The 27,347-nt window shown below is 49.6% G+C and overlaps 1 protein-coding gene and 2 long non-coding RNA genes across 6 annotated transcripts; 1 reads left to right on the forward strand and 2 right to left on the reverse strand.

Annotated features, from left to right (window-relative positions):
- Positions 1-4,634: 4,634 nt before the first annotated feature.
- AGFG2 (ArfGAP with FG repeats 2) lies at positions 4,635-26,021 on the forward strand. 4 transcript variants are annotated; one of them, XM_081556082.1, is made up of 13 exons: positions 4,635-4,968; positions 12,827-12,920; positions 13,740-13,855; positions 14,951-15,104; positions 15,690-15,849; positions 16,498-16,623; positions 17,290-17,322; positions 21,721-21,841; positions 22,030-22,112; positions 22,300-22,380; positions 23,183-23,311; positions 23,647-23,732; positions 24,092-26,021. In XM_081556082.1, the coding sequence occupies exons 1-13, from the start codon at positions 4,757-4,759 to the stop codon at positions 24,149-24,151; spliced, it is 1,455 nt and encodes a 484-aa protein (XP_081412208.1). In that variant the 5' UTR covers positions 4,635-4,756; the 3' UTR covers positions 24,152-26,021. The 4 variants fall into 4 exon arrangements, with proteins under 4 accessions (XP_081412208.1, XP_081412207.1, XP_081412209.1 ...); XM_081556081.1 differs by having other exon boundaries at positions 22,297-22,380; positions 24,092-24,924; XM_081556083.1 differs by lacking the exon at positions 17,290-17,322 and having other exon boundaries at positions 22,297-22,380; positions 24,092-24,924.
- Positions 13,634-20,114, reverse strand: LOC145531981 (uncharacterized). Its single transcript, XR_014072896.1, has 3 exons — positions 19,441-20,114; positions 14,615-14,735; positions 13,634-13,826 (listed from the first exon to the last, which is right to left on the reverse strand). It is a non-coding gene; the product is annotated as an uncharacterized LOC145531981 (long non-coding RNA).
- Positions 24,430-27,306, reverse strand: LOC145531982 (uncharacterized). The gene is made up of 2 exons (XR_014072897.1): positions 27,232-27,306; positions 24,430-24,624 (listed from the first exon to the last, which is right to left on the reverse strand). It is a non-coding gene; the product is annotated as an uncharacterized LOC145531982 (long non-coding RNA).
- Between the last annotated feature and the right edge of the window lie 41 nt (positions 27,307-27,347).

Here is a 27,347-nt window from a genome sequence, read left to right on the forward strand (position 1 = left end):
GAAAAACTACTGATTTCTGGCTATCAACATCTCCTAACCTGTACCTGATACAGTCTCCTTTTTTTTCACCAATAAATGGCACCATAAGCCACCCAGTTGCTCAAAATAAAAATCTAGAGCTGTCCTGTCCAATATGGTAGCCACTAACCACATGTGACTATTTCAATTTAAATCAATTTAAATAAAGTAAAAATTTCAGGGGACTTCCCTGGTAGTCCAGTGGCTAAGATTCTGCATTCCCAATGCACGGGGCCCAAGTTTGATTCCTGGTCAGGGAACTAGATCCCACATGCCACAATTAAGAGTTTGCATGCTGAAATTAAAAAAAAAAAAAAAAAAAGATCCTGCATGCTGCAACTAAGACCCAGCTCAGCCAAATAAAGAAATGAATATTTTAAAAAATAAAAATTTCAGATTCTCAGCTTTCCTAGCCACATTTCAAATGCTGAATAGCGACATGTAGCCAGTAGCCACCATATTGGACAGTCAGATACAGAGCACTTCCATCATCACAGAGAGTAATACTGGACAGTGCATCTCTAGAGAGGCTGCCATTGGTGCCTCTTTCTTGCACCTCCCACATGTAATCCACTAACAAATCCTATGGATTTTACCTCCAAAAACATTTCCTCTATCAATTCATTACTTTCCAGCCCACTCAACCCTGGTCTCTGGCCACCATCACCCTTCATCTGGACTGCTGAACTCACTTCTTAATTGCCCCAGTTCTAATCATTCCCACTGTAACCATTTCCCCTATAGCAGACAGAATGATTCTTTTTTTTAAGTGAACATCAGATCATGTCTTGCCCCTCCTACAATCCTTCCAATGGCTTCCGTGGCAGAAACCGTGGTTTTATTCTAATGTCCTTTCTCCGTTACCACTTCAATAATAAAATCTCTGAAGTTTATGAGTGCACATAGGAGCCCAAAATAAAGAATACATTTTCCAGAGCCCCTCCCTGAACTTAGATGTAGTCACAAGACTGAGTTCTGACCAGGGAGAGACAAATAGATTGTGTGTATGTCCTTAAAAAAGCAGCCTCTTCTTGCTGCTATAACAGGCATGATGGCTGAAGCTGCAATAGACCATGAGGTGAACTTGGGAGGGGAGGCAATGGCACTGTGAAGAACAAGATACAAGAAGTATGAGTCCCTGACACAGTGGAGCAACCCAACAGTTCTGGAACCCCTCCCTACACTTTTACATGAGAGAGAAACAAATTTAATCTTGTTTAAGCTCTGATTATTTAAGGTATTGGAGAAGGAAATGGCAACCCACTCCAGCATTCTTGTCTGGAGAATTCCATGGACGCAGGAGCCTGGTGGGCTGCAGTCCATGGGGTCTCAAAGAGTCAGACACGACTGAGCAACTAACACACACACACACACACACACACACACACACACACACACACACACACACACACACACACACATTTGAGGTATTCTGCCATAGTGGGGCCTAATTCTAACTAATACAGCTTCCCATCATACTTAGAATAGAATCTCAAATTCCTTACTGAATAAAGTCTGAAACATTTAACACCATCAGGTCCCACTCCAGCATTATCTGCCCCCTATTCCTCACCACACTCCAGGCACCCTGCATTTTCCTTTCTTTATAAAAATAGTATAGAGAGGTCACACATACCCTTTTTACCCCTGTACAAAAAAGATCTTCACGACCCAGATAATCACGATGGCGTGATTACTCACCCAGAGCCAGACATCCTGGAATGTGAAGTCAAGTGGGCCTTAGGAAGCATCACGATGAACAAAGCTAGTGGAGGTGACGGAATTCCAGTTGAGCTATTTCAAATCCTGAAAGATGATGCTGTGAAAGTGCTGCACTCAATATGCCAGCAAATTTGGAAAACTCAGCAGTGGCCACAGGACTGGAAAAGGTCAGTTTTCATTCCAATCCCAAAGAAAGGCAAGGCCAAAGAATGCTCGAACTACCGCACAATTGCACTCATCTCACACACTAGTAAAGTAATGCTTAAAATTCTCTAGGCCAGGCTTCGGCAATACGTGAACCGTGAACTTCCAGATGTTCAAGCTGGTTTTAGAAAAGGCAGAGGAACCAGAGATCAAATTGCCAACATCCGCTGGATCATCGAAAAAGCAAGAGAGTTCCAGAAAACCATCTATTTCTGCTTTATTGACTATGCCAAAGCCTTTGACTGTGTGGATCACAATAAACTGTGGAAAATTCTGAAAGAGATGGGAATACCAGACCATCTGACCTGCCTCTTGAGAAATCTGTTTGCATGTCAGGAAGCAACAGTTAGAACTGGACATGGAACAATTGACTGGTTCCAAATAGGAAAAGGAGTCCGTCAAGGCTGTATATCGTCACCCTACTTATTTAACTTATATGCAGAGTACATCATGAGAAACACTGGGCTGGAGGAAGCACAAGCTGGAATCAAGATTGCCGGGAGAAATATCAATAACCTCAGATATGCAGATGACACCACCCTTACGGCAGAAAGTGAAGAAGAACTAAAGAGCCTCTTGATGAAGGTGAAAGAGGAGAGTGAAAAAGTTGGCTTAAAGCTCAACGTTCAGAAAACTAAAATCATGGCATCTGGTCCCATCACTTCATGGCAAATAGATGGGGAAACAGTGGAAACAGTGTCAGACTTTATTTTTCTGGGCTCACAAATCACTGCAGATGGTGACTGCAGCCATGAAATTAAAAGACGCTTACTCCTTGGAAGGAAAGTTATGGCCAACCTAGATAGCATATTAAAAAGTAGAGACATTATTTTGCCAACAAAGGTCCATCTAGTCAAGGCTATGATTTTTCCAGTGGTCATGTATGGATGTGACAGTTGGACTATAAAGAAAGCTGAGTGCAGAAGAATTGATGCTTTTGAACTGTGGTGTTGGAGAAGACTCTGGAGAGTCCCTTGGACTGCAAGGAGATCCAACCAGTCCATCCTAAAGGAGATCAGTCCTGGGTGTTCACTGGAAGGACTAATGTTGAAGCTGAAACTCCAATACTTTAGCCACCTGATGTGAAGAGCTGACTCATTGGAAAAGACCCTGATGCTGGGAAAGATTGAGGGCAGGAGCAGAAGGGGATGACAGAGGATGATATGATTGTATGGCATCACCAACTCAATGGACATGGGTTTGGGTGGACTCTGGGAGTTGGTGATGGACAGGGAGGCCTGGGGTGCTGCGGTTCATGGGGTCGCAAAGAGTCAGACACTACTGATCAACTGAACCGAACTACTTTAAAAATTTTATTTATTTTTGGCTGCTCTGGGTCTTCCTTGGCATGTGCAGGCTTTCTCTAGTTGTGGCAGCCATGACTACTCTCTAGTTGCAGTGCGCTGGCTTCTCACTGCGCTGGCCTCTCTTGTTGCAGAGCACCGGCTCTAGGTGCAAGGACTCTAAAGCCTGGTCTCAGTAGTTTCGGCACAAGACCTTAGTCGTTCCTCATCATGTGGGATCTTCCCAGACCAGGGATTGAACCTGCATCCCCTGCTTTAGCAGATGTACTCCTTGGACTACCAGGGAAGTCCCTCTGCTTTCTTTTTTGCTGCTTTCACACACCAAGCTTCCTCATGCTTTAGGGCCTTTGCACTTGCTTTTTCCTTCTGCCTGGGTCGCTCCATTTCATAACTGACTTCTTTTTTACTCAGGTCTTGCTTAAATATCACTGCGTCACAGATGGTTCCCTAACCAATCTAAAATACCCAACAAATCACTGTCTTTTACAATACCTTGATTCTCTCCAATCATCAGAGCTGATGATTCTTTAATCTGTTTATTGTCTGCCTCCCCTATTAGAATGTAAGCTTCATGAGGATAGGAATTTTGGTTGGTTTACTGCTGTACTCCCAGTATCTACAACAGTGCTTTAACCTAGTAGACTACTCAGTAAGTGTTTGCCAAATGAACACTCAAATACTGTTTCACGGATCGAGTTGCCGTAAAAGGTAGGGTTTTCAAAGTCAGACGTCCCAGATCAGAAATCAGTCGTGTGACCTATACCAAGTGGTACACCAAGACTGTCCGTAAAATGAGATTTCCTACATCAGAGTAGGATTTAAAAAAAAAAAAAGACGTTGATAAAGCAATTGCTCTCCTCTCTTCCTTCCTTTGAGCGCTCCTTTCTTTTCTACCACCTCTTGGCCTCTCATTTGGCCACTTCCTTTCGGCTTTGTGTTCTTCCAGGAAGTCTAGCTGAAACTAGTCCTTTGAAATTTAGCGGGAATTAACATCATGCGTCAGAAGGGCCACAGCTGCGCACGCGCGGGACACCACTCTTTCTCGCGCGCTATCTTTGCAGCTTCTACAGCCAGTCCGAGTTAGCGTTGGGGCCAGAGTTCCTAGGACTCACCAATCGTGTGTGGGAGGCGGGCCGCCCTGGAGGCAGTGGCGAGAGGGGGAGGGAACAAGGAGAGAGCCCGCACGGTTCCAGGGGCCAGGGTCTCTGCAGGCCAATCCGAGAGGCCTGAGGTCTGAAGGCAGTGGGGCGTGGCGTTGGTGGCTCCCGCAACTCGAGGCCCTCCAAAGCCGAGCCAATCAGAGTGAGGAGGTGGAGGCGACTAGCCAATCAGCGTGCAGAACAGGCGAAGGGGGGACGGGTTGAGGAGTCTCGCTCGGATGCCGCCGGCTCCCTAGGTTCTGTCAAGGGAGCCTGGCTTGCGGAGGTGGCTGTGGAGGCGGGAAGGCGGCAGTGGTTGAAGGGGCAATTGCTCACTTGCGGGAAGGAGGTCTGAGGGGTTGAGCAGCCATGGTGATGGCGGCGAAGAAGGGCCCAGGGCCGGGTGGCGGGGTCAAGGCGGAGGCGGAGGCGGCCTCGGAGGTGTGGTGTCGCCGGGTGCGGGAGCTGGGCGGCTGCAGCCAGGCCGGGAACCGCCACTGCTTCGAGTGCGCCCAGCGCGGGGTCACCTACGTGGATATCACCGTGGGCAGCTTCGTCTGCACCACCTGCTCCGGCCTCTTGTGAGTGGACCGGCGCGCGAGGAACAGTGGGGGGAGCACCGGGAAAGGAGCCGTGGAGAGTCGGCGTTGGGGACATCGGGACCCAGGGCGAAGGGCCAGAGCCGAGGTCGGGGGCGGCGGGGTGGCCTGAGACACGACGGATGTGCCGACAGGGTCGTCTGCTGCAGAGGCGTCACGGGGAAGGGAAAGGATCAGGGGCGACAAGACATGATTAGAGTCGCAATGCAAAGGAAAGGAAAGACAGCGTGAGAACTGCAGAAACTCCCTAAAGGAAGGGGAGCCATCCGAAAGTGGGGAGAATTGAAGGAAACTGGGGTGAGGGTGGGAGGGTCACAGATTTAAAGGGCCAGAGTATGACAAACACTGCAAGGCAAGTTCGTGTAGGTGGAGGGCAAACAGGAAAGACTCAGGTTGACAGCAGAGTGATAATGTTAGGTAAAGGGCCATGTTCCACTGTTCAGGAACAGATCCTAATCTTTCAAGACTTTGGAATGCTACCCAGAGGGAAATTTCTTACAAATCTGAGAGGTGAATGCTGATGGTTTGCCCTGTTTAGAGAACTTAACTTTTCCAGAGGTTTGGGGATCTGGATGAGCCATCCTTAACTGTAATAATTTACACTTTCAAGCTCCTTGTTTCCACGGCTTACTCCTGGTAGTAGCATCTAGCAACTCTTCTAGATTGGGGCGGGGGGGGGGTCCCCTTGTATAATCTGCAATGCTACCCTTGGCACTGTATTTGGTCACACTTGAGCTAATTTAGAGCCACAGTTCTAGCCCAGATTTCTGGTTATATGGTAAAGTTCTTTTCCCCCTTAGGGAATTATCTGACTAGATGCATGTCTAACATTTGATACCAAGCCTGTATGTCTATCTTTATAAGTTTAACAAGGGATTTATTTTGACTTTTTTAGTATTGATACATTGGTTTGGTTGGTTTTGATTTTAACTATGAGTGCCTTCCTTGTTTCTTCTTTCACCTTTACGAGCCAAGAAGGGAGCAGTATTGTTCTTGGGTGACAGATGGGAGAACAGAAGCAAAGAGAGGTTTAGTAACTTATCCAATGCCAGATGGGGTTTGCTGTTTTCAGCATTTGTTGCTATTAGCTACGATCATGGCAGACCAGAAATGAGGGTCCAGGTCCCCTCATGCAGTTTAGGTTTATTTCTCTATTTGGTTTTTACCTCCTTTGCCAAACTTTTATGTTTTGATCAACTTTACCTGTATGTTGTGAGGATAGACTTGACTTTGGTGTAAGTAAAAGTTGTGTGGCTCTTGGGACAGTGGTTTAGAACGCAAACTTGATATAGAGGCTCAAATGGAGTAGAAGAATGGAGACCAAAGACTGGGACAAGTATTTTGAGGAGAATAGGAGCAAAGTTTAGGGTAACGTAGAAAGACCATATTCCTGAAGATCCGTTATGAAAAGGCAAATCCAATTAGAGACTCAGGAGAGAAGTAAAAGGAAGCAGGGGGATAAAACTGATGCCATATCAGAGTCTAGGTCCCAGGAAGAAAATGTCAGGAACAGCATCAATTCATTGTCATGGTTAGCTACCATAGCATGAAACCTCAAACACTGAATAAATGGCAAGTACTGACATCATTATTTTCTAGACCTTGGTTTAAAGTATCCCATAGACAACATTTCCCTTCTATAATGAATATCCCTCAACCAGGACAGATGGAGGGCCAAGGGATCTGGCTCACATTTACAACCTGGTTTCTTTTGCTGGAAAAGTTAACTCTTTAAATGTCATTGCACTATTTACAGAACTTGACCACTTCCCCCTGTGGTCACTGTTGGATCTCACTGGTGAAAAGTCAAACACCTGTGATCTGGACAGACACTGGGTGACGATGACCTAAGGGCTGGTTAATGTAACAGAGAGGCCTGTCTCTTGTCTGCAGCATGTGTATGTCCAGCTAGGGGCTTAGCTCCTCAGGAACTTAAGTTCCTATAGGACCAGTGGTGGGAGTCTCCCAGCGCACCCCTCCTTTTTTTTTTAGTTTCAAAACAATTTAGAAAGGACATTTCTGCTTAGTACTTTGGCAAAGCATTATGAGAATCACTTGCAGTGATTCTTAAGGTGGTAGACTGTAGGGAACACAGTTTGGTGGCTGGGAAATGAGAAGTCAGGCCAATCCTTTGTTATCAGGAAGTGAGGGGAGAGTGAAAGGTCAAGAGGCTGGACCAATAAACGAAGCTCAACTGTGAAGGCATGTTGAGATTTTAAAGAGAGAAATATCAAAAGAAACTCCACAGGAAAGCTATAGTTGCCCTGGATGTGACCGTCAGCCTGGGTTCTGATGGGACTTCTTTGCCAGTTGGAGTTGCAATTAGCATACAGTAGGGCAAAGCATGGAAAGCTTTAAAAGGGATCTTCACCAAGTATTACCTGTGTCCCTTGATGTCCCTTTGGAATGGCTGGGAGCTGGCAGGTGGGCCACAGGTAGAATGTGAGGTGGGGCTTGCTGGCTGCAGTGTGAGGAGGGGGCATACAGTCCAGCAGATGCTGAAGAGGCATGGCTCCACGGTGACCCACACACCAGTTAACCTCTTAAATCCACATGGTTGATTGCCTACAGATTAGGATTTTGTGGTGGTAGGAAGTGAAATCGTAGTAGTAGGCCAGTAGCTTGCACAGTCAGTAAGTCAGTCAGTCAACAAATATTTGTTGAGTGTCTCTGAAGCCTCAGACACTAGTTTAGGCACTGGAGATATGGTAATGAACAAAACTGACAAAGTCCCATCTTCAGGTAGCCTGAATCCTGGTGGAGGCCGTGGCCCTAAATGAATCATCAAATACATAAATGCAGGTATTGATAACCGCTATGAAGTAAACTAAAGCTCAGCATGGGCTAGAGACTGATAGGAGCTCATACTGAGGCATCGTAATGAAAAAAGAATATCGACATATACTTTAGTACAGGTAGAGAAAGGGGACAGCAGGATTGGCTTTCTTTTGAAAGCAAGTTTTCTGTTGAGTGTGTTGCAAATATATCAACCACTTAGGGGGATGGAGTGTTCTGGGGGCAGTAAGCTGAACTGCCAGGGTTCCCATCTGGCCTGATTGACTGATATAACAAAGTTGACAGTTGCAGCCAAAGTTGAATCTCCCAAGATCTGAAGAAAAATTGAGATTCTAATGGTAGTGGGTGGGTATGACTATGCCTTCCTCTCTGCGTGTGCGAGCTCATTCTTGCTGTCTTTTTAAGTGATACATTTTTTTTCTCATCTCTGGCAAAAACCCAGTGTTGGGTGTGAGGGCCTGAGAGAGAGGCTGCTAGTTTCTCCTGCTGCTAAATTTACATACATGCTGCCACAATTGTAGGTCCCAAATTTGACCTAGTTTTATTCATTTGGTTTTCTTCCAATACCTAATTTCCTTAACCTGTATATAGATCCTTTTAATCTCCCCAATCTGTTCATGCGCTTGCCTGTTTAGGTATATTTCTAACTCTTATACTAGAAGATGAATCTGCCATTTGAAGCTCAGGAGGGGTAAAAATTGCCCCTGAAAAGGATTTCTTTCCAGAGCAGTGCCTCAGTGTTCTCTCTTGCTCTGGCTTGCTTGGATGCCTCAATGGATAAAAATGGATAAACCACTTTTCTTGAAAAAGGAAATAGATGGCGAGGCCTGAGATCTCATTGGCATCTAGGCTAGGCGCTGTCTTTGACACCCAATTTTTCAGCCAAGTACGTGACATGCTTCCTTGACCTGTCTGTTTGGGTCTATCCTTTAATCCATCATCCTTCAGGTCTCAGCAGTGGATATTTGTGTCTTCTACTTCTTTACATCTTTACTCTGACAATGGGATTACGTCAGGATTCAGATGGACAACGCTCTGGACTGGGTGTCAACAGATGAGCTTGACAGATCTTTCTTTGTGATAAGTTGCTACCCTCCTGGTGCCTTAGTTTCCCTGTCTGCCTCACTAGTAGCTGTTCCTAACTGAAACACTTTTATCTCCATGGAAGGGAAGGTATAATATGCTGTTCAATAATTCAGTACTTTTCCATCTGTCTGGGTTGGAGAGGTGGACGTATGCTGTATGCCCTGCCCTTACTTTAGTCCTGTCCCTCTGCCCCTTGCACCTCACCTTTCAAATTCACTTCTGCTGGGCAAGATGGACAGAGTCTCTAAAATTACAGATTTAGGCACTTTATCACAGAGGGCCCTTGGAGAACTTGAAAAGCTCCTAAGAAAATAATAAATTACCAAAGGGATGAGAAGAAAGCAGGGGGATATGAAAGGTCTTGAGTTTGAGCCTAAAGAGGAAAGTGGCTGCTAATATCAGATTCAATGTGTCTCTATATGAAGGCAGCTGTTTGTTATTGTCATTGAGGAAGAGCTTCAGGAAATGGGTCAAAGCAGGGAAATTTTGATTAGGAAGAAATTCCCTAAAATTAGTGAAATTGACCCCAGAGCAGGGTAGTAGGGGAATCTTCCTAAATAGGGACTCTTCTTGGTAATGTTTGGGTCCAAGATCAGAGCAAACCTGATTTGGCTGAACCCGGCTCAGAGGCAGAGGAATGGAATCCCAGGGGCAAAGAAACACAGTCTAGGGTAGATTAATTTGAACACAAATATTCAGAGGTAAGGAATTCCCAAGTTCAAATCTGGCACAAATGAAGGAACTTGGGTGCTGGGTGGAACTGTTTTTTTCCACTGTCGACCTGGCAGAACTTTCTTATTTGAGTAGCTGAGCAGGTTTGAGGCTTTTATGAAGCAAGCTAGAAGCAAAATATGAGCCAGTTTGAGGGTGATGACCACAGAGAAACAAAAGTTGTGGTATTTGCAGAAATAGTAGTATGCTTAACAGAAGCCAAAGGAAGAGAGAGAGGCAAAGAGAGAGAGGATTGGACAGACTAGGATCTCTGCAAGTCACTTCACTTGCCAAGTAATTCCGAGTACTTCAGAGAGTGATTCCGAGTACTCCAAATGCTGTTTAGGTGCCCTGTGAAAAAGAAACTGAAGTAGAAAAAGGCTGAAGGCTTGAGCCCTATTAATGTACTTGCTTTCAATTAGAAAAAGTTGCCCTATTCTGGGCAAATACCTTTATCTATTTCCCCAGCTCCTCCTGGTTAGAAATAACAGAACATACTTGTTGTGATAACCAAAGAAAGGGCAGCGCCTCCTGCGAGCTCTCACTTCTTCTTTTGGGGAGAGCCTGCGAGTTATGTTGGGGAGACCGGCTGCAAGTTGGAGAGTCAAGTGTGTTTAGTTCCAGGCCAGTGCTTCCCATCTGGCCCCAGTGCATGACCCTGGTGTGTACCCAGTAACACACAACACTCCTAGATCATTTACTTTCAGCTCTTGAGGGGCTCTCGTTTCTAACTTGCTTCTCCCAGCCAGCAGTGACCTCTCTGTGATTCAGAGACAACTGCTCTGACTCATAGGCTGTGTAACTAGGCCCTCTTCCTGGGCTGCAGAGTGTTACCTTGTAGACTCTCCCTGCCCCCAAACCGTGGCTCTAGTTATACATAATCCAGTCTACAGACATCAAGGTCAGAGCAGTGCTTTTTGTACTGTGCTATGGAAACATCCTGTTCCATCAGATTCATTAGGCCCAAAGCACCTAAATCACTTCTTTCTGCTTTGCCTTTATCCTATCTCCACCCACTCCCCACTCCCACCCCCCACGCTCCTCCAGTCCAAGCTCAGCCATAGGAAGTTCTGTTCTAAGCATCTCCTCTAGATTGATGAGTGGGTCAAGTTCCTCACCCCCGACCCAAGGAAGCACACCTCCCTGTTTACACTTTGCTAACAGTTCCTGGTTGTCCTTTCAGGAAATGTCAATGACCTTTTTTGTGATAGGCTTAGAATCTGTTTTCTCTAGTGTAAACATAATCCATTTTACTTTTCCCATGACCATTTGTCTTCCTTCACTGCTGCATCCTGGTGCCACATGCTCCCTGATCTGACTGTGTGTGCCTGCTGCACCAGGAAGCACCCTCGTCCAGGCTCCCCTGGCCCCTTCTTGGAAACAAGTGTCTGGTGATCGAGGACTAAGTCCTGTGATTTTTGTATCCCCCACAATGCCTTCCACATGCCTTGTATTTTATTTAGCAGAGTAAATATTTGTTAGTGGGAGGTGGCGGGCCAGCCCAGGCTCATAGGAACAGAGGGCTCTGTCTCCTCTGCCTGGACCTCAGAAAGGCCTGGCACTCCCGGGGCAAGGGCACAGTGGTTAAGGTGAGAAAGGGCAAAGGAAAGAGTATCAAAGCAGGATGTCTGGACTTTGGAACAAACAGAACCAAGCCACTGGTGAGAGAGGCTTAGGAGGAAAAACTGGAATCTCTCTGAGATGCAATCAGAAGACAGTCTTCAGGTCAAGTTAAGTTTAAGAGCTATTGTTTGACACTGACTTACAAAGCCTGGCTCTTGGTTTTCCCTGCTCTCATCTTTCCTCAGGGCATCTATCCTCTTTGATATTGCTTATCTTTTAAAGGGTTATTTTGAGAACCATCCAAGTCTAGTAGCAGAATTGCTGAAAATGCCCCCAGTTGTAGCCTCCAGCGTCCTTCCTGTCCCTGGTTAGGAGCCCATAAACAGTAACCTATCGTCCAGAAGAGCAGCTGCCCTTCACCGTTTACCTCGGACTCTGTCATCTGTCTGCTCTCTCGCCGGGGCTGCCTTCACTTACACTAGTCCACACGCTGCCGCTCTGCCCAGCTTCCCGGGTCACCTTTGTCCAGCGTGTGCACCTGGAAGCTCGGATGTGTGCTTTCTCCACCTTTCCCTAAGATTTCTATCTGGTAAATTCCGTTTACTTTCCTGAGGGTGTCAATCAAGATCCTATTCTAGAGTTCCTTTTATTTTCGCATCTTGCTTTGCCCATTTTTTCCAGGGAGTAAAAACCCAGAGGCCTCTCAGTTGGGACTGCCTTTCCCGCATGCGCCCGTGGGCTTTCACTCCTGGCCTCAAGGTCCAGTTTGTTTTGGTTCAGCTAATCTGTCAAGGGTGGTAGATTTAGATTAGAGCAAAACTGAAGGTAAGGAGAGGGGAACCTCTGAAACCATGCCTGGCTTAGCCCCAAGCTCCCGTTAGAACACTCTGGAGGGGAGCTGAGTGGGAGGAAGGAAGCCGGCTCGGCTGTAGTCTCCACGGGGCATCTGTGGGCAGAGCTGGACTCCCAGGGAGTTAACAGAATGAAAACAGGGCTGGCACAAAAGCATCCCTACAGGGTATATGTTCCTGACTCCTGCCCGTCTCGTAGCTCACGGTTGAACCTGACTCTTGCTTCGTTTAAAGATCTAGAAGTGAGAGGAAAGTCTGGAATATTTCTCTTCCCAGAAATCACTTCCTAAAAGAGGGACCCCCTCCCCCTCCACCACCACATGGCCTCCTGTGTAGAGGAGAGGAGCAGCAGCCAGCCTAGGGACACTTTTTGTCTCCAGATTTTATCTGTGTTGGTATTATCAGGCATAGTCAGGGGCCTTCATTTTTGCCTTTCCTCCTGCTTCAAAGATTTGTGTCTCCATGGATTCTGGGACCCTGAGCATGTGCTGTAGGCCTAAAATAATGATGAAGCAGGAAATGGGAAATGGTCACACACCCGAGTTCCCTGAAGTACCCCTCAGCCTGAACCTTCAGCTGCGGGGGTCTGAGCCAAGAAGAGGCGGCTCTGGATGGACAGGCTCTACCTTCTTCTTGGGAGTGACTGGGGTTCCGTCTCTCATGAGAAGCCTCCAAAACATTCTAGCCTCCCTTCTTTCTTTGAATTAAGAAGTAGCTTCAGTCAGAGTTTCATTTACATGTGGTTTTATCCTTTCTCCCTCCCTTTCCTCCCGTAAGAAGACTTGCAGTGCTAACAGCATTCTGCTTCTCTTTGTTCTATTTCTCCCTCACAGGAGAGGCCTGAACCCCCCTCACCGAGTCAAGTCTATCTCCATGACAACTTTCACTGAGCCTGAAGTACTGTTCCTGCAATCCCGTGGAAACGAGGTGAGCCACCGCTGCCGGAATGATTCCAGGCTGTACTTGCCCTGTCGGCAGAGCTTTGCCTCAGATCACAGGAAAGCCCCTACAGTTTTCTGTTCGAGTTTCTCTTATTTTTTAGTATGTAAGGTATCTTACCTTATGTAGATGTGTACATTTATGAAATCTTAGTTATACAAATTGGGGTTTGTCTGAGCCCCCTGTTGGAAGAATCAGGGGAAGGAGCAGTCTCTGCTGGGGTGACCCTTGAGGGAGAGATGCCCCACAGGGATGAGCGTTCAGAGTTGACCGAGCGGCTGCTCTGAGCAGGAGCTCCTGAAGCCAGCTCTGCCGACTTAAGCCTCAGCAACTGGGTTTAACCCCATGTTTTTACTTGAGAGTAAGTTAAACCCTTTCTCCAGCTAAATCTGCTCATGGGAAGATTCCAACCTTGGTGTCAGCAGTACTTCTTTGATGGGCTTACTTGGAGAGTGCAAACAAGAGCCTCTAGAGGGTGTTCTGGAAGCCACAGCTCTGAAAATTGCTCCTGACTCCACCCCCATCCAAATTTAGTTTCCCTTAATTCTCATGACCCTGTACTTTCTTTCACAAGATGTGTCACAATGTGTCATTATAAATGTATCTGTATTTATTTAAGACACTATTTTCCCGTTAGATTATCAACTCTGCCAGGACAGAGATCATGTTTGTTTTGTAGTTGTACCCAGATCCTCATGTTGCATCCATGATCAATAAATGTTTATTGATAGATGAGTTGGAAATGGTATGATTCCCATTTCACACTTTCTGCCCCAACTCCTCTGTCACTTGACTTCATCCCTTTAGGTTTGCAGGAAGATCTGGCTGGGTCTTTTTGATGCTCGGACATCTTTAATACCAGATTCCAGGGATCCTCAGAAGGTGAAAGAATTTCTCCAGGAAAAATATGAAAAGAAGAGATGGTAAGGAGGAGGAAAGAGATTACTCTGGAGACACGTGTCCAAGACACTTCATCTTATGGTCCACTTTCCAGAGCTGAACTGGGGCTTCTTTCAAAGGCTAGACGAGGGTTGAGTCTGTTCTACTCAGATTCAGTTAGGGCTGAATTCTGACTTCTAAATAATAAAAGTACAAGAAAGGACAATTTGCTCTTGGTCACTGACCCTGCAGATTTGATATCCCCCTCTTTTGGGAAGACAAGACTGTGTAGAGGGGAGAGCTAGGCACCCCCAACTATGGAGTGTGGGCTCGTTTTTAGAGCTCAGATGATCTCACAGAGAGAGGTGGCTAAGAGCATATGGCCTCTAGATTTACTCGTTTAACCCATGATTTACAAGTGCCCTTTTTTCCTGTGGGAAAACAGCATCTCTGTTCTCTCTTGCCTTTTCTTCCCCCACATGCCACTTCTTGTTCCATCTCTGGGGTGTGTGCGTGGTTGGGGATAACTATAGGGTGAAGAAGAGAATGCAGAGAGCAAGGAGACTGGTGTGGGTACAACAGCATTTTGTAGTCCCTCCTGGGAGTGTCCTTGGGATAAAAAAGATATATCCCAAGTAGAGGCCACATCCACTGGAGTGGAAGGGATTTTATTAGAAGTCCCAGGAGCCGGCAGGGGAAATCCTGAGTGCTTAGAAGATGAAGTGGCAGAGAAAGAGGAACCTAAAGACACGCCCAGGAAGTAAAAGGGGGCCCTTGAGTAGGAAGCTGGAAAATAGAATCACCTGTTGGTCAGCCTGATGATAGGTTGTTATTATTTGAAACCCAGATGGTTTGACGTGTCAGAAAGAGGAGGGAGAGGTGTGGGGAAGACCAGCACAAGCCAAAGCAAACTGAACAACATCCCTGCAAGAAAAAAAGGATCACCTGAGAGTCAAGGAGAAGCTCCAGTTAGGCAGAGCTCTCTACATTGCTCAGTTTCCTTTAGTTCAAAAAAAGAGACTCATTCGGGAAAATAAGAAAGGACTTTGCTGTAACCTGTTTTCTCAAGCTTAAGCTGAGCAAGGTCCAAGGTTTCAAGGTTTCACCCCTCCTCTCTGCCTAACTATTCTTTCTCCAAGGTATGTCCCCCCAGACCAAGTCAAGGGGCCCACTTACAGCAAAGGCAGCACCTCCACCCCCGTCCAGGGCTCCATCCCAGAAGGGAAGCCCCCCCGGACACTTCTGGGGGACCCTGCGCCTTCTCTCTCAGCTGCTGCCTCCAGCTCCAGCCAGGTAACTCTCAGATCTGCCCTCGATATTATTATGGGATTTGGGAGACAGGGGTGTCAGTTTCCTAAATCAAATCCCCTGGACTTAGCAGATGATCATCCCAGGAGGTGTGAATGGGTTCTCAGCCCTGCTGTGACCTAGGTCTTGCATTTCTCACCTTGGACTTGTGTATTTTGGAAGAAAGCACCCAACAGGAAGTGGTATTTAGGAAAGTCAGAGTATCAACTTCAAACCTGACCACTCCTACAAAGAAAAACAGGGGCCAGGACACTGCTTCAAGCACCTGTGAAAAACGAGGTTACAGCTCCAGGGGGTGCTGCTGGGCCACGTCCCTGTGTATCTCAGGGTTACCTTGACTCACACGCTCTAACGTGTGTGGTTCTGGGAGCTGCTGTCCTGAGAGGACAAAGGAATTAGGTATGAGAAGGGCTGAGGCAACCCTTCTGCCCAGGAACCCTCTTGGTTGAGGGCAGTTTCTCCCTCTCTTCTCTCTCCACTTGCCTATCTGGGGGCAGCCAGGGGAGCCATGCAGGGGCCTGGGTCATGACTGGGATTCCAAGTGCTATATGTACTGCCTTCTCCTCCAAGCCTGTCAGTCAGCCTCGGACGTCTCAGCCCCGGAGCTCTCAACCACCTCCCCTCTCCTCGGTCAAGAAAGCCAGTACTGATCTGCTGGCTGACATCGGCGGAGACCCCTTTGCTGCTCCCCAGGTGGCACCAGCTTTTGCTGCATTCCCAGCCTTTGGGGGTAAGTGGGACTTGGGACGAGAACTTTTGTCCCCATCAGACACGGAATTTCACTTAGCTCCAGCTCTGCACAGAAGTGAATGTGATGGTGATTCTGAAGCATCACAGCCTAGAGGGTGAGGGTCAGTGAGTACTGCCAGGATTACATTAGGGAGTTTGGCCAAAAGCGTGACAGCGGGAGGCTCCTAGCCCTTCCTTTTAGATCACTGGAAAGAGCCTTTTTCTTACTTTCTCTCTAGTAAAAAGGGGCAAGGGAATTGTGACAGATTCCATTTCCCCTGCTCTCTTCCCAAAGATCAGCAGTAGCCAATAGAGGGTGGAACAAAGTGGTTATCTAGTTTCCCTTTTTCTTTTTTAAAGCCCTTCCCCACAACAAAATTTTTTTCACACTATTCCACCCAAACTAGACCCTGACAAAAATGTTAATGCCTCATGGAGTAAGGATAAAAAGCAGGGAGTAAACTTGGAGGCTCTGAGAGCCCCTTTCCCTCTGCATGGGTCTGGCTGTCTGCCCCAGGCTCCTGCCAACTCCCTCTGAAGAGGGCCCTGTAGGGAGGCAGATGTCTCATTGAGTGGCTCTTGGCCGTTGTATGATACAGATTACATATATTTTATATAAACATAACCTTCATATTCTCTCCACCTACAGGCCAAACGCCTTCCCATGGGGGCTTTGCCAACTTCGATGCCTTCAGTAGTGGCCCTGGCTCTTCTGCATTTGGAGGCATTCCTCCAGCTGGCCAAGCCCCGTTCCAGGCCCAGCCAGCACCCCCAGGTAAGTTCTGCCCCTCCAGCTTCCTTTCTTTCTGGCAACTGCGTTCCATTGTCCACACCCATACATCATCCTTCATTTACATCGCACCAGCCCAGAGAACCACACAAAGAGAAGCAGCTCAGGAAAGGATGAGAGGAGTCTGATGAGGTTCTTGTCAGGGAGAAGGGGCTCTATTGTTCTTTTTTTTCTTTTTCATGTAAGGAAAATGGCTAAAACCACAGCAGGAGTTGTGCGGGTTGTGCGGTAGGAGGTTGCTGCCTGGGAAGTAAGGGAGACTGAGACTAGAAAACTTGAGAATGAGGACCTGAGAATGGACATGACCTTTCCCCTAGAGGGCCCCCAAAGCAAGGGCTAGAGCAGTGTCCAGGGTAGTCTCCAGAAGTCCTCACCCATCCCTCTTAGAGCAGAAGCCTGCCAACTCTGTGTTGTATTGTTCTTGTGCGAATGAAGGAGAGTCTAAAGGCCCTTCAAGCACTCAGTCCCTCCCAAAGCTCCCAGATGTCCGTCTCCAGAGCTTTCAGGCTGCCCCTTCCCTTTGGACATCCTGCACACCGGAGGGCAGTGCAGACAGACACTGTGAGGACAGACATCTGGGGACAGCCAGTGACTGACTCTCTCTCTCCTCCCCACCTACCTGCCCTTTCCCTTCCCCACCCTCACCGCCAGCCAGTCGGATGCTAACTGGAAGTCACAGCTTTGGTAAGTTATTCCTCCCATCCCACAGCGACCCAAGGCAGGAGACTCTGTCTCAGACCCTCTGACCCTCGAGCTTTGAGGTCTTGGAGGAACCCCTAAAATTTACTCTTTTTACAGGGGAGGCAGCTAGCGGTTTCCCTAGTCATTCGGTCCACAGAGAGGCAGAGTCCAGCCCACAGGACAGGTTTCTGACTCTGCTCTGCCCACAGCCCCCGCCTCCTCCCACCATGAACTGGCTGATTTTTTGTTTTGAATTTAATGTTTTGAATGGAACAAGAGGAGACATTTTATATTGACAGAACTTAAAATTCACAACAAAATTCTCACATCGTGAACTTAATTAAAGTAATTGATGAGGTAGCCTGAAAATCCGTAAAGCAAAAACTATTAGAATGAAAATCTGATAAACCAACAGATAGAGATTATAATAGGTTCTCTCACAAAATTAACTGATGGAGTAGATGGGCAAGGAAAGAAGGAAGGAAGGTGACCATCTGAGTAACACTTTAATAAGTTTGACCTAAAAAATACAAGTAGACTTTATAACAAAAATAAAGAATATGTATTATTTTCAAACATATAACCCTTTTATAATTTGACCATATATATTAAAAAAGTAAAAGAATATATATATAATTTGACCATACACTGGGAAACAAAATCTCCATAAATTCTAACAAGGAGAAACTGCATAGGTCAGAGTATTCTATAAGGTAAAAGATGACCTAAACAAAGATGTCCTAAAAAATGTCCCAAAACAATGTTTCATGTCTTTAAAGGCATGAAGCAGATAGGGAGAAGATACATATTTACCACATGGAAACAGACAAAAAGCCAATAACCATAATGTGCCTTTTAAAATTCCTATTAATAAGGAAGAATAGAATGGCCAAGGGATAGAAGCAGATAATACCCAGAAAAAAACATGAATATGTCCTCAACCTAACTAATCAGAGAAAATACAATTTTAAGAATTATATTCACACAGTTTTTAAAGATTAATAATCGCCAGTACTGTGTGGGGAAATAGGTATGCTATTGTTAAGAATATAAATTGGTACCAGAAGATTAATAATCGCCAGTACTGTGTGGGGAAATAGGTATGCTATTGTTAAGAATATAAATTGGTACCAGAATATACAATTTAGCAAGAGAAAAGTATTCCCAGGCATGGTACCTCAAAGGAAACAGCCTATTACAAGGTGATTATAAACGGGTCGTTCAGAAATGCATTCCTAGCACAACTGATTACTTTAAAGAGAGAGCTTAGGGGACTTCCCTAGCAGGCCGGAAGTTAAGAATCCGCACGTCCCACTGCAGGAGCACAGGTTCGATCCCTGGTTAGGGAACTAAGATCCTGCGTACCTCCAGGTGTGGCCAAAAAAAGAGGGCTTATTAAAGGGGCTCTTTTAATAAGAGAGAGGGAGAGAATAAAGGTGTCAGCCCTGGAGCCATCGCAGGCTAAACCTGGGATGGACTTTTGGTCCAGTGTCTGCTCATCTCAAGAAGCAGACAGCCCCCGCCCGACACCGAGCCCGCCAGCCCCGCTGGTGCCCGGAGAGCACCCGGCTATCATCTCCTCGGGGAAAGAAAGCTCTCCGTTTGCAGTCGAGGAAGCTGGCTCACCAGGCCGGTGCCTTGGCCCAAATCAAACGGCTGCTCGGGCGGATCCAAGTCACTTCTCGGCCCACCACGGTCACGGTCACGAAGGCGCTTCTGTGAGGGTGACACGAGGAACCACCAAGGTTCCGGGGAGACGTGGGCGTCTCTCCTGACGTGCCGGGTTATATTTTTATATTTCTGAGGGGGAGGAGGAGGGGAGGTTTCTAAAAGTGCGGTTTTCTCTGAAACTGTGAGGAGACAAGTCTACAAATCCAGCCGCGCGGGGCGAGGCTCTGGCAGTAGATAAGGTGCCCACGAGCAAGCGCGCAGGTCACCCGAGCCCCGGCCGTCCTGCCCTCTAGCGGCAGCCGGGAGGCACGCAGTTCCCGCTCCCGCCGCGAGGACGGAGGGCCAGGTCCTCACCGCGAGGAGCACCCCAACCCGAGGGCCCAGAGCTGGGCTGAAGGGTCGGGGCCCAGGGAGGACAGGGAGCCGCGTTCGCTCGGGAGGTCCACGTACCTCGAGTCCGTCGGGCAAAGGAAGGGTCTGGAGTCTCCGAAGCCGAAGATCCAACCACCGCCCCGCTGGTTTTGCGGTCGTCCTCACGGCCTCCGGGTGGGAGAGGACTGAAGACCAGTGTGCGTTCCAGCCCAGCGCGTGTCCCTCGGGAAAGCCCGGGGTGGGGAGGGAGAGGGCTGAGGAGAGCACTGTGCGCCGAGTGCCGACCCTCGGGAAGCAGCCCGTCCCGGATCCTCGCGGCAGGCAGGCAGGCAGGCAGGCAGGCCTGGGCGCCTGACTTCCCCGCTGGATTCTCGGCTCCTCCACGTTAGGCCGTCCCATCAGGCGTGCCCAGCACCAGGAAGATGTCCTTAACAGGGGAGTCTGGACAAACGCGGCAGCCTCACGCTTTGGAAAAGGAAGCGCAGGGAGGTCCACAGTACGGTTCTGAGGCGCTCAGAAGAACCCCAAACTTCACTGACAAGAAACCAGGGCTAAGGTTTGAGGGGGCCAGGGCTCAACCACGTGGATCTGAGAACCTCCTCGGCCCTGCCGTTTCCTTCCTAGCCCTGAATGTTTTCTTTTCTTTTCCCTCTTTTTTGGGGGGCGGGGTGCTGTGCCGGGTCTTCCGTGGGGGTGGGAGTGGGGGAGGGGGTGGGGGCGGGGTTTCTGTAGTTGTACCGCTTGTGGGCCTCGCATGTTGACGTCTCTACGTTGTTGACGTCTCCACGTTGTTGACGTCTTCACGTCGTTGGGGGGGCTTACGTGATAGACGTCTTCACGCTCATGTGGCACGTGCTGGCTTCCGTGGTTGAGGTTTTCACGTTGTGGTGCTTGCGGGCCTTGCATTGTAGTCTAGGGATCGCATCTGCATCACCTGCATTGGGAGACGAGAGTCTTAACCTCTGGCCAGCAGGAAACTCTCTCCTGGCCCTCTTTTTCCTCTGGTGTCTGAGGAATTGTCTTCCCTTGTGACGGTTAGCCCTCGCCCCCTTCCCTCCTTCTGCAAGGTTTTGTCCCATGAACGTTCCTATCTGAATTTCACCGCCACTTCCTCCACCTCTGCTGCCACGTTCCTTTTTTCCCACAAATACATTTCAAGTTTCCCATCCTACAGAATGTTTCTGCAGCCTGAGCCACGCTGGTCTCTTGTCTCATCTCCTCTCCACAGCCCTGCCTCTGGGGAAAGGAGGGAGCCGCCTTCACTTACTCATTTTTATTGTCCTGTTTTTTCTCTTTTTTTACTACACATTTTATGACATAGTATACATACTGTTCTGCACTCTGATTTTTCTTTAGCTTAATCGTACTGTAAGATATTTTTTTATCAGTCCCTTAAGAGCGTCCTCATTCTTTTTTATAGCTACACCACTGTCCAGTTTATGTCTATACCATAATTTATCTACTCAGTCTCCTGTTAAGGAGTATTTAGGATGATCCAGTCTTTTGCTATTAGACAGCACTGCAGTTAATAACTTTTTTTGGTGGTGGGGGGGGACCTTGGTAAGTTATATCTGTAAGGAAATTTCCTGGCAGTGGAATTGATCTAGTGGGGACCCAGTTGATACAGAAGTAAAATATATCACTACAAACATGTCAGGTGCTGGGAAGCAAGAGGACAAGGTTCTAGAAGAGAAAAACCAGGATCAAATATTGGGGTCAGGAAGGCCCATGGAAGACATAGTTAACTGGCCCATGGGCAGTGCATCCCAGCTGTGATCTGAGGTCGTGGCATCAAGGAGGTCTCCCCAGAGGGGAGGAGATGGCTGGCTGAGTGTGGGAAGGATGCTGTCGAGGCTGGAGACCAATGCTCAGCACTTGCAATGCCATCTGCATGTTCCCCGAGTCTCCCAAGTGACTCTGAGCCTTTCTGCCCTTCACAGTGCTTCCCCCACCCCCACCTGCCCCTTACATATGATTTATCCATAAATGGAAATGCTGCTTTAGGGAAAAGACAAAACTTTTCCATCTCTTAAGGGAAAAATAGGAAGTGCAAGCCAAACTAGAGCAGGAGGGACAGTGACCTGTAAAGGAAGAACTGCTTTTTTTTCCGAAGTGGCAGTTTCCAGCACTAGGGAGACTAAGAAGGGTTGGGGATCACGTTGCCTAGAATCCTCAGTGGGAGACAGCCCTCCAGAACTGGGCAATCAGGGGAAGAACGGGCTGGCTCAGAGGACCCTGTGGGTGCCATTCATGCCATCCCTCCCCTCCCCTCCACTACACCCCACCTCCATCCCTCCTCTTGCCCCTTCCCTCCTGTCTCACGCCAGCACGCCCTGTTTTACTCCTGTTCCTGCCCAGGGAGCAGCCAGGGGACTCCATTTGGTGCCTCTCCTCTCGCACCTGCTAGTCAGCCCAGCAGCCTCGCAGATGTGGGCAGCCTCCTGGGGCCTGGGGCATCAGCTGGCGGCATCCCCAGCAGGTAGGTCCAGACATCGGGGAGCTCGCCCTTAAACAGGAAAGCCAGCAAAGAAAGCCTGGCCTTGGTTATCCCAGCCTGCTCAGCTCCTCCTGTCCGACAGGATGGGGTCTGCACCTCCTGGTCCCTTGCCCAGCCCACCTCCTCGGTGCTGGGTGATGTGCATACTGACTTCTCTCCCCGTGTCACAGCATCTTCGGGATGGCCGGCCAGGTCCCCACGCTCCAGTCGGCCACCACTGGTGGAGGCGGCAGCCCAGGGCTTGCTTTTGGAGGTGAGTCTTTTGTATCGAGACCCCAGGAGGGGAATCTAAGGCCAAGAGGAAATTGAGGACTCTAGAGGGAGGGGTGGGGAGAGATGAACACTGGGACTTAGAGGAATGCTCAGTTAATGATATTAACCAAACGAGAAGAAAATAACCAGCTCTTCCTCCCACCTCTACCCTGTCCTACCCTGAGCAGCGTTCAACCCTTTCACCACACCTGCTGCTCACGCCCAGCTGCCTTCCACCAACCCTTTCCAGCCCAATGGCTTGGCCACAGGTAAGCCCCCCAGACTATCCCCTGACGCTGGCTGTCTCCAGAGTCACCAGCCCAGGCCAGACCGGTTTAACTTCCAAGCCACCTAGTGGGCAAAAACTGGAGACACCCAGGTCACGGAGTTTCAGAGTTAGAAAAAAGAGCCTGCCTCTTCCCTGAGCCGGTGCCGAAGGGTTGACGCTGCCTGGTAGTGGTGGTGATGCTTTTTCCTCCAACCCTGTTTCCCTCTGTGGGTCCGGCCTCCTCCCTTCCGCATCCCACCTGAAACAATGGCTCTGTTCCCTGCCCCCTCAGCCGGAGTTTTCTCTCTCCAAACTCACGCTCCTGTGCCTCCTTCTCCTTTTTTTTTTTTTTTCTGGTTGTTCTCAAAAAACCTTGAAGCCAGGGAAAGAATAATACCCCCGGCCAAGCTGATCCACGTGGCGGGCCCAGCGCTTAGGGCTCTCCACCGTTATTTCATGTTCACAGCAGTCATGCCCGGGAGATAGGCATGGTCCCCATTTCAGAGATGAGAGTAACTTGCTGTGGTCTGTGCAGTATGAGAGGTAGTGGAAAGCGGACCCCAGTTCCATATTGTGCTTGTGCTCACAACCAGCCTATTCTCTGACCCACAGGCCCCGAGAGGGCAGGTCTGGCAGGGTGCACAGATGCCGAAGGGTTTCGTGCTCCTTCCGGGTACTTCCACTAGGTACCTCTGGGTAGGGAAAAACTAGTTTCCATTTCCCTAACTTGGAGGGACTTAGGAAGAACTGTTCTCCAGCCGACCTTCCAAAACCTTGCCTATCTCACGTCCCTCCCTCCACAGGGCCGGGCTTTGGAATGAGCGGTGCTGGGCCAGGCTTCCCCCAGACAGTGCCACCCACCGGGGCTTTCGCCAGCCCCTTCCCACCACCAATCTTCCCCGCACAGACCTCGATGACTCAGCAGCAGAATGGTAAGGGGTTCAGACCGAGCCCTCCTTTCTTACCCCATTCCCACCCTCAGAGTCTGGGCGGGTCTGTGAGTGTGTGACTGTTAGGAATATGTATTAGGGAGTCAGAACTCTGAGCTAGTTCCCTTTTGGACCAGCAGGGGGAGCCCAGGGAAGCAACAGACCTGCTTGTGTCCTCTGACTGTTGCACACGTTTATTCCCGACTTTGGAGAGGACCCCACTGGGCCCCCGCCTTGGGTTGTAGCTGGGTCTGCCCTGCAGGGAGACAGGCGAGCTGGGCAGCACCTGCCTGAGCGGTAGGGCTCCCGTCAGCTGAATTTTTGCTCTTGCCTCCCAGGCTCTTCTTTCAGAGACTTGGAATCCGCCAAGCTGGGGCAGAGGCCACTGAGTCAGCCAGCCGGCATCTCCACCAACCCCTTCATGGTGAGCACGCCAGGGCAGGGCCCAGGCCTGGTGAAGGCACGTGGCCTTTCACTCTGGGGGTTGGGGACAGAATCCTTCCAGGAGAAGAGGGCGATGTGGGGCAGGACGCAAGCCCGTTCCTCGTGAGACTCTGCTTGGCCCAGCCTGGGATGAGTGGGCTGGTGACAGGGCCTCAGCTCTCCTCGGCCTGTCTTCATCCACCCTCCCCATGCCCTCCACTGGCCTCCTAGCTCCCTCATTTGCCCTCTTCCCTCCACACAGTCATTTTGAAGGAGAAGGGAATCCTGAGCTACACGTCCTCTGTGGCCTCCAGCTCTTTCTCCCTAATTTAACAATTTGCGGTTGTTGTTTCTTTCCAGACTGGATCCTCATCAAGCCCATTTGCCGCCAAACCTCCGACCACCAACCCATTCTTGTAGCACTGTGTCCTGGGGGGCCTGCTCCCTGGGGCCCCTCTACTCCCTGGAGCTCTAACGACCACTTGCCTGTGGCATTTCTGCGGGTCTGAGACCAGATGGGTCTTGTTTTGCAGGGTAGGGAGCTGAGGGTGGCGGAGCCGCTAATGCTTTGCTTGGGGCTTGCAGTTAAAAGGACAGCTTCCCAGGTCAGCCACCCCCAGTTCTCCTTCCCTTCCTCCTCCAGCCCCTACCCAGGCAGGGGGGGGCCCCCCGGAGGCGAGATGACAGAGCCAGGTCTAGAGGACCCGTGGTGTTTTATTTTTCAAATTATTAATGATGATGACAGTAGTCCTCCTCTCCTGCCCTTAGCGCTCCCTTCACTCTGAACCCTGTCGGCGGAGGAAGCTGTGGGCGCAGGCTGACCAATGCTCCCCTGTGGGAACAACTCCCCATTGCCCAGCTTGCTGATGCTGTTTTCCTTGTGGTCAGAAGCACTGTGGGGAAAGCAGGGCAGAGGTGGGGGGTGAGGCACAGAATGGTGATCAGACAGGCCGAGGAGGCCCTGGGGGACCAGAGTGCCCTGGCTCGGGCCAGCACCCCTTTCTCCATGTTCTCGCTTCCCCAGCTTCCTGCCACGCCCTGGGCACTTAGGATGAATCATTTCACCTACAGACTTACACATACCCAACTGCCGTCAAGCACTTTAGTTAGCTGTGGTGTCATGTTTGGATACCAGTGTTTTATATTTATACATAGAGAATTTTCTAATATAGCCGATTATATATCTATCTATATATATGCACACGCACATATCCACACGCAGCCATTCTCCCCTCCCAGACAGCTCTTTCACACGGGAATGGGATGAATGGGATGAACCCCTATCGGGGCCTCGACTGCAAAGCTGGCGCTCCAGGGGGTGGGGAAGGGAGCCACATGTGCCAGCCACCCCAGGGCCTGAGTTTTTTCAGGAAAAGGCTTTGTGCAATTGGCTGGGTTTTTTTTTTCCCCCACATGCCTCCCCCCTTTCCCTGCCCCCCAAATCTCTGCACCAAAGCTGTTGCGGGTAATGTTGGGAAAGAACTGCATTAAAAAAAAAAATATGGCTCTCGTGGTCTTGCTTTGGGCCAGCCCCAGGGTCCACGTGTCAGTCAACGTGACTGCCTGGGTTGGTGACGATGCTGCTGTTGGCCAAGGACACAGCCTGCCTGAACTGCAGTCCACTTTTAGCAATGGAGGGAGCTGGAAGGGGGTGGGGGGTAATCAAAATCCAGCACTCCCAGGTCAGGGGCATCCTCAGACCCTACCCAGACCCTCGCCACCTGAGGATATTTTGTCAATAGTCACATGTCTGGGCTGTTTGTGTGGTGACAAGACAGATGGCTTGGGTTAAACACCGCACCCGATGAAGGAGAGGCCCAGGACTGGGTGCAGCTCCTCACCCACCCACCCACTGCCCAGGAGCACTGACCCTTCAGCTGCCCTTTCTTGGGATTCCTCTGGGTCTTTCCACCCAGTGACCTTTAACAACCTGGCAGCAAGGAGAGGCGGGACAGTATTATCACTGATTTACTTTGAGGATTTTTTTTTGTAAATACCTTTAGCTGCTGCTCTTCGCCCAGCCAGGTGTAGCCTTCCCACCTCCCCAGGGCTCAGTCTCCATCATGTCCTGTGTCTGTCTTCCCCTTCTCTAGCCTCTACCCTCCTTCTGTCTCCTGGTAGTGCTCCAAGAGTGGACCACAATCTTTTTTTTCCCCTGGGTACTCCATGGCAACCCACTCCAGTGTTCTTGCCTGGGAAATTCCATGGACAGAGGAGCCTGGTGTGCTAGAGTCTATGGTTTTGCAAAGAGTCGGACACAACTGAGCGACTAAACAACAGCTCTCCTCTGTCACTCTTGTCTGTCTGTTTCCCATTCCCTGCTCAGAGCCTGTGAGGGGAGGGAAGCTGAAATCTGGGTAGTGGTGGCGAGGGAGGAGCCTTTTCTTCCTGTTCCCCAGCTCCCCTCACTGCTTTCCCAACCAAGAACACTGAGGTTTGGAGGTGAGATTTAAAGGACCATGAGCCACAGTGCCTCTTACTGTTTCAGCCACACTCCTGCTGCTTCCCAGAGGAGTCTCCTTAACTGCTTGGTGCCTGGGCCCAGGACCTCCCTGCAGTCCCCGTCCGCGCCTCCTGGCCGCTCTGTCCTACAGGGACCCCAGCCAGCTCACTTGCCAGGGCAGGATGACCAATCAGAGAAGTAACCCTGGGTCGGCATCCAACTCCAGGAGAGAAAAGTTGAGAGTTCCCGGGCACAGGCTGGGCCCAGGACTGCAAAACAGCCCTAGCACTGCCTCCACTGTGCACCTGTGGAAGAATCCCTGATCTGATAATGACTGGGCTGTGTTCCCCTGCCCCATCCTCCAGGGTCTCCCTGGAGGCTCAGCCTGGTGGTTGCCAATATGAACCCACACTGCGGGGCTGGAAGGACTCCCCCAGGCTACCACTGGGCTTCTGACCAAGTTCTCATGGTCCCCTGGCCAATGCTGTGACCACGCTCTGCAGGCAACAGCCCTCTGGCTTGACCCCAGCCTTCAGCAGGTCACTGGCAGCTCTCTCTCTGGTTGAGGAAGTGAGAGCGGGTCCCCACGACTTCTGCCAAGCTCTCCGTTCTTGCTACATTGGGGCCTGGGAGCCGTGGTAGCGGGGAGAGGATGGAGGAAGCAGGTGGTGCTGTCCCTGCATGCCGCTCCACAGAGGAGCAAGAACCCGAGGGAGGAGAGGGAGCTGTGAGGAGCCTGGCCTCAGCCCCAGCCTCCTCCCTGTAGGCTCCTCTGTGGTGAGTCTTCCAGAGGCACGTGGAATGCGGGAGTCCATCCCTTAGCTGCCCTGCACCTGGCAGTGGGATGCACAGGGAGACCCCCTCAGGTTGGGGGAAGCATTCTCACCCAGCAGAGCTGTTACTTCCTGTCACTGGGGGGAGAGAGATGAGTTACCAGGGTAACCAGCAGAAATAAATCTTGTCTGGGTAGAATCAAGGGCAGTGTTGTTGCCAGGGCAACTGATTAGGTCAGTTGTTTGGCTTGGGGCTTTTCCTAGTACCCAGCAGGGTAAATCACCTGGCATTGATGACCAACCCACTGGACCGTGGTTGCTCACCCAGGACCCATGCTCCTATCCCTGCTACTTCCTGCTTTGTCTTTGCCCAGCATTTAGGGGTTCAGTGACACAAGAC

This window comes from Giraffa tippelskirchi, chromosome 13 (assembly GCF_054371585.1).
Source record: "Giraffa tippelskirchi isolate mGirTip1 chromosome 13, T2T-mGirTip1v1.2.pri, whole genome shotgun sequence".
Lineage (NCBI taxonomy): Eukaryota > Metazoa > Chordata > Mammalia > Artiodactyla > Giraffidae > Giraffa > Giraffa tippelskirchi.

Bases quoted from the DNA above. Each gene is read 5' to 3' on its own strand.
- AGFG2 (XM_081556081.1), top strand. From the start codon at position 4,757: ATGGTGATGGCGGCGAAGAAGGGCCCAGGGCCGGGTGGCGGGGTCAAG. The intron at 12,921-13,739 runs GTGAGCCACCGC...TCATCCCTTTAG, and splicing joins TGCAATCCCGTGGAAACGAG to GTTTGCAGGAAGATCTGGCT. The intron at 23,733-24,091 runs GTGAGCACGCCA...GTTTCTTTCCAG, and splicing joins TCTCCACCAACCCCTTCATG to ACTGGATCCTCATCAAGCCC.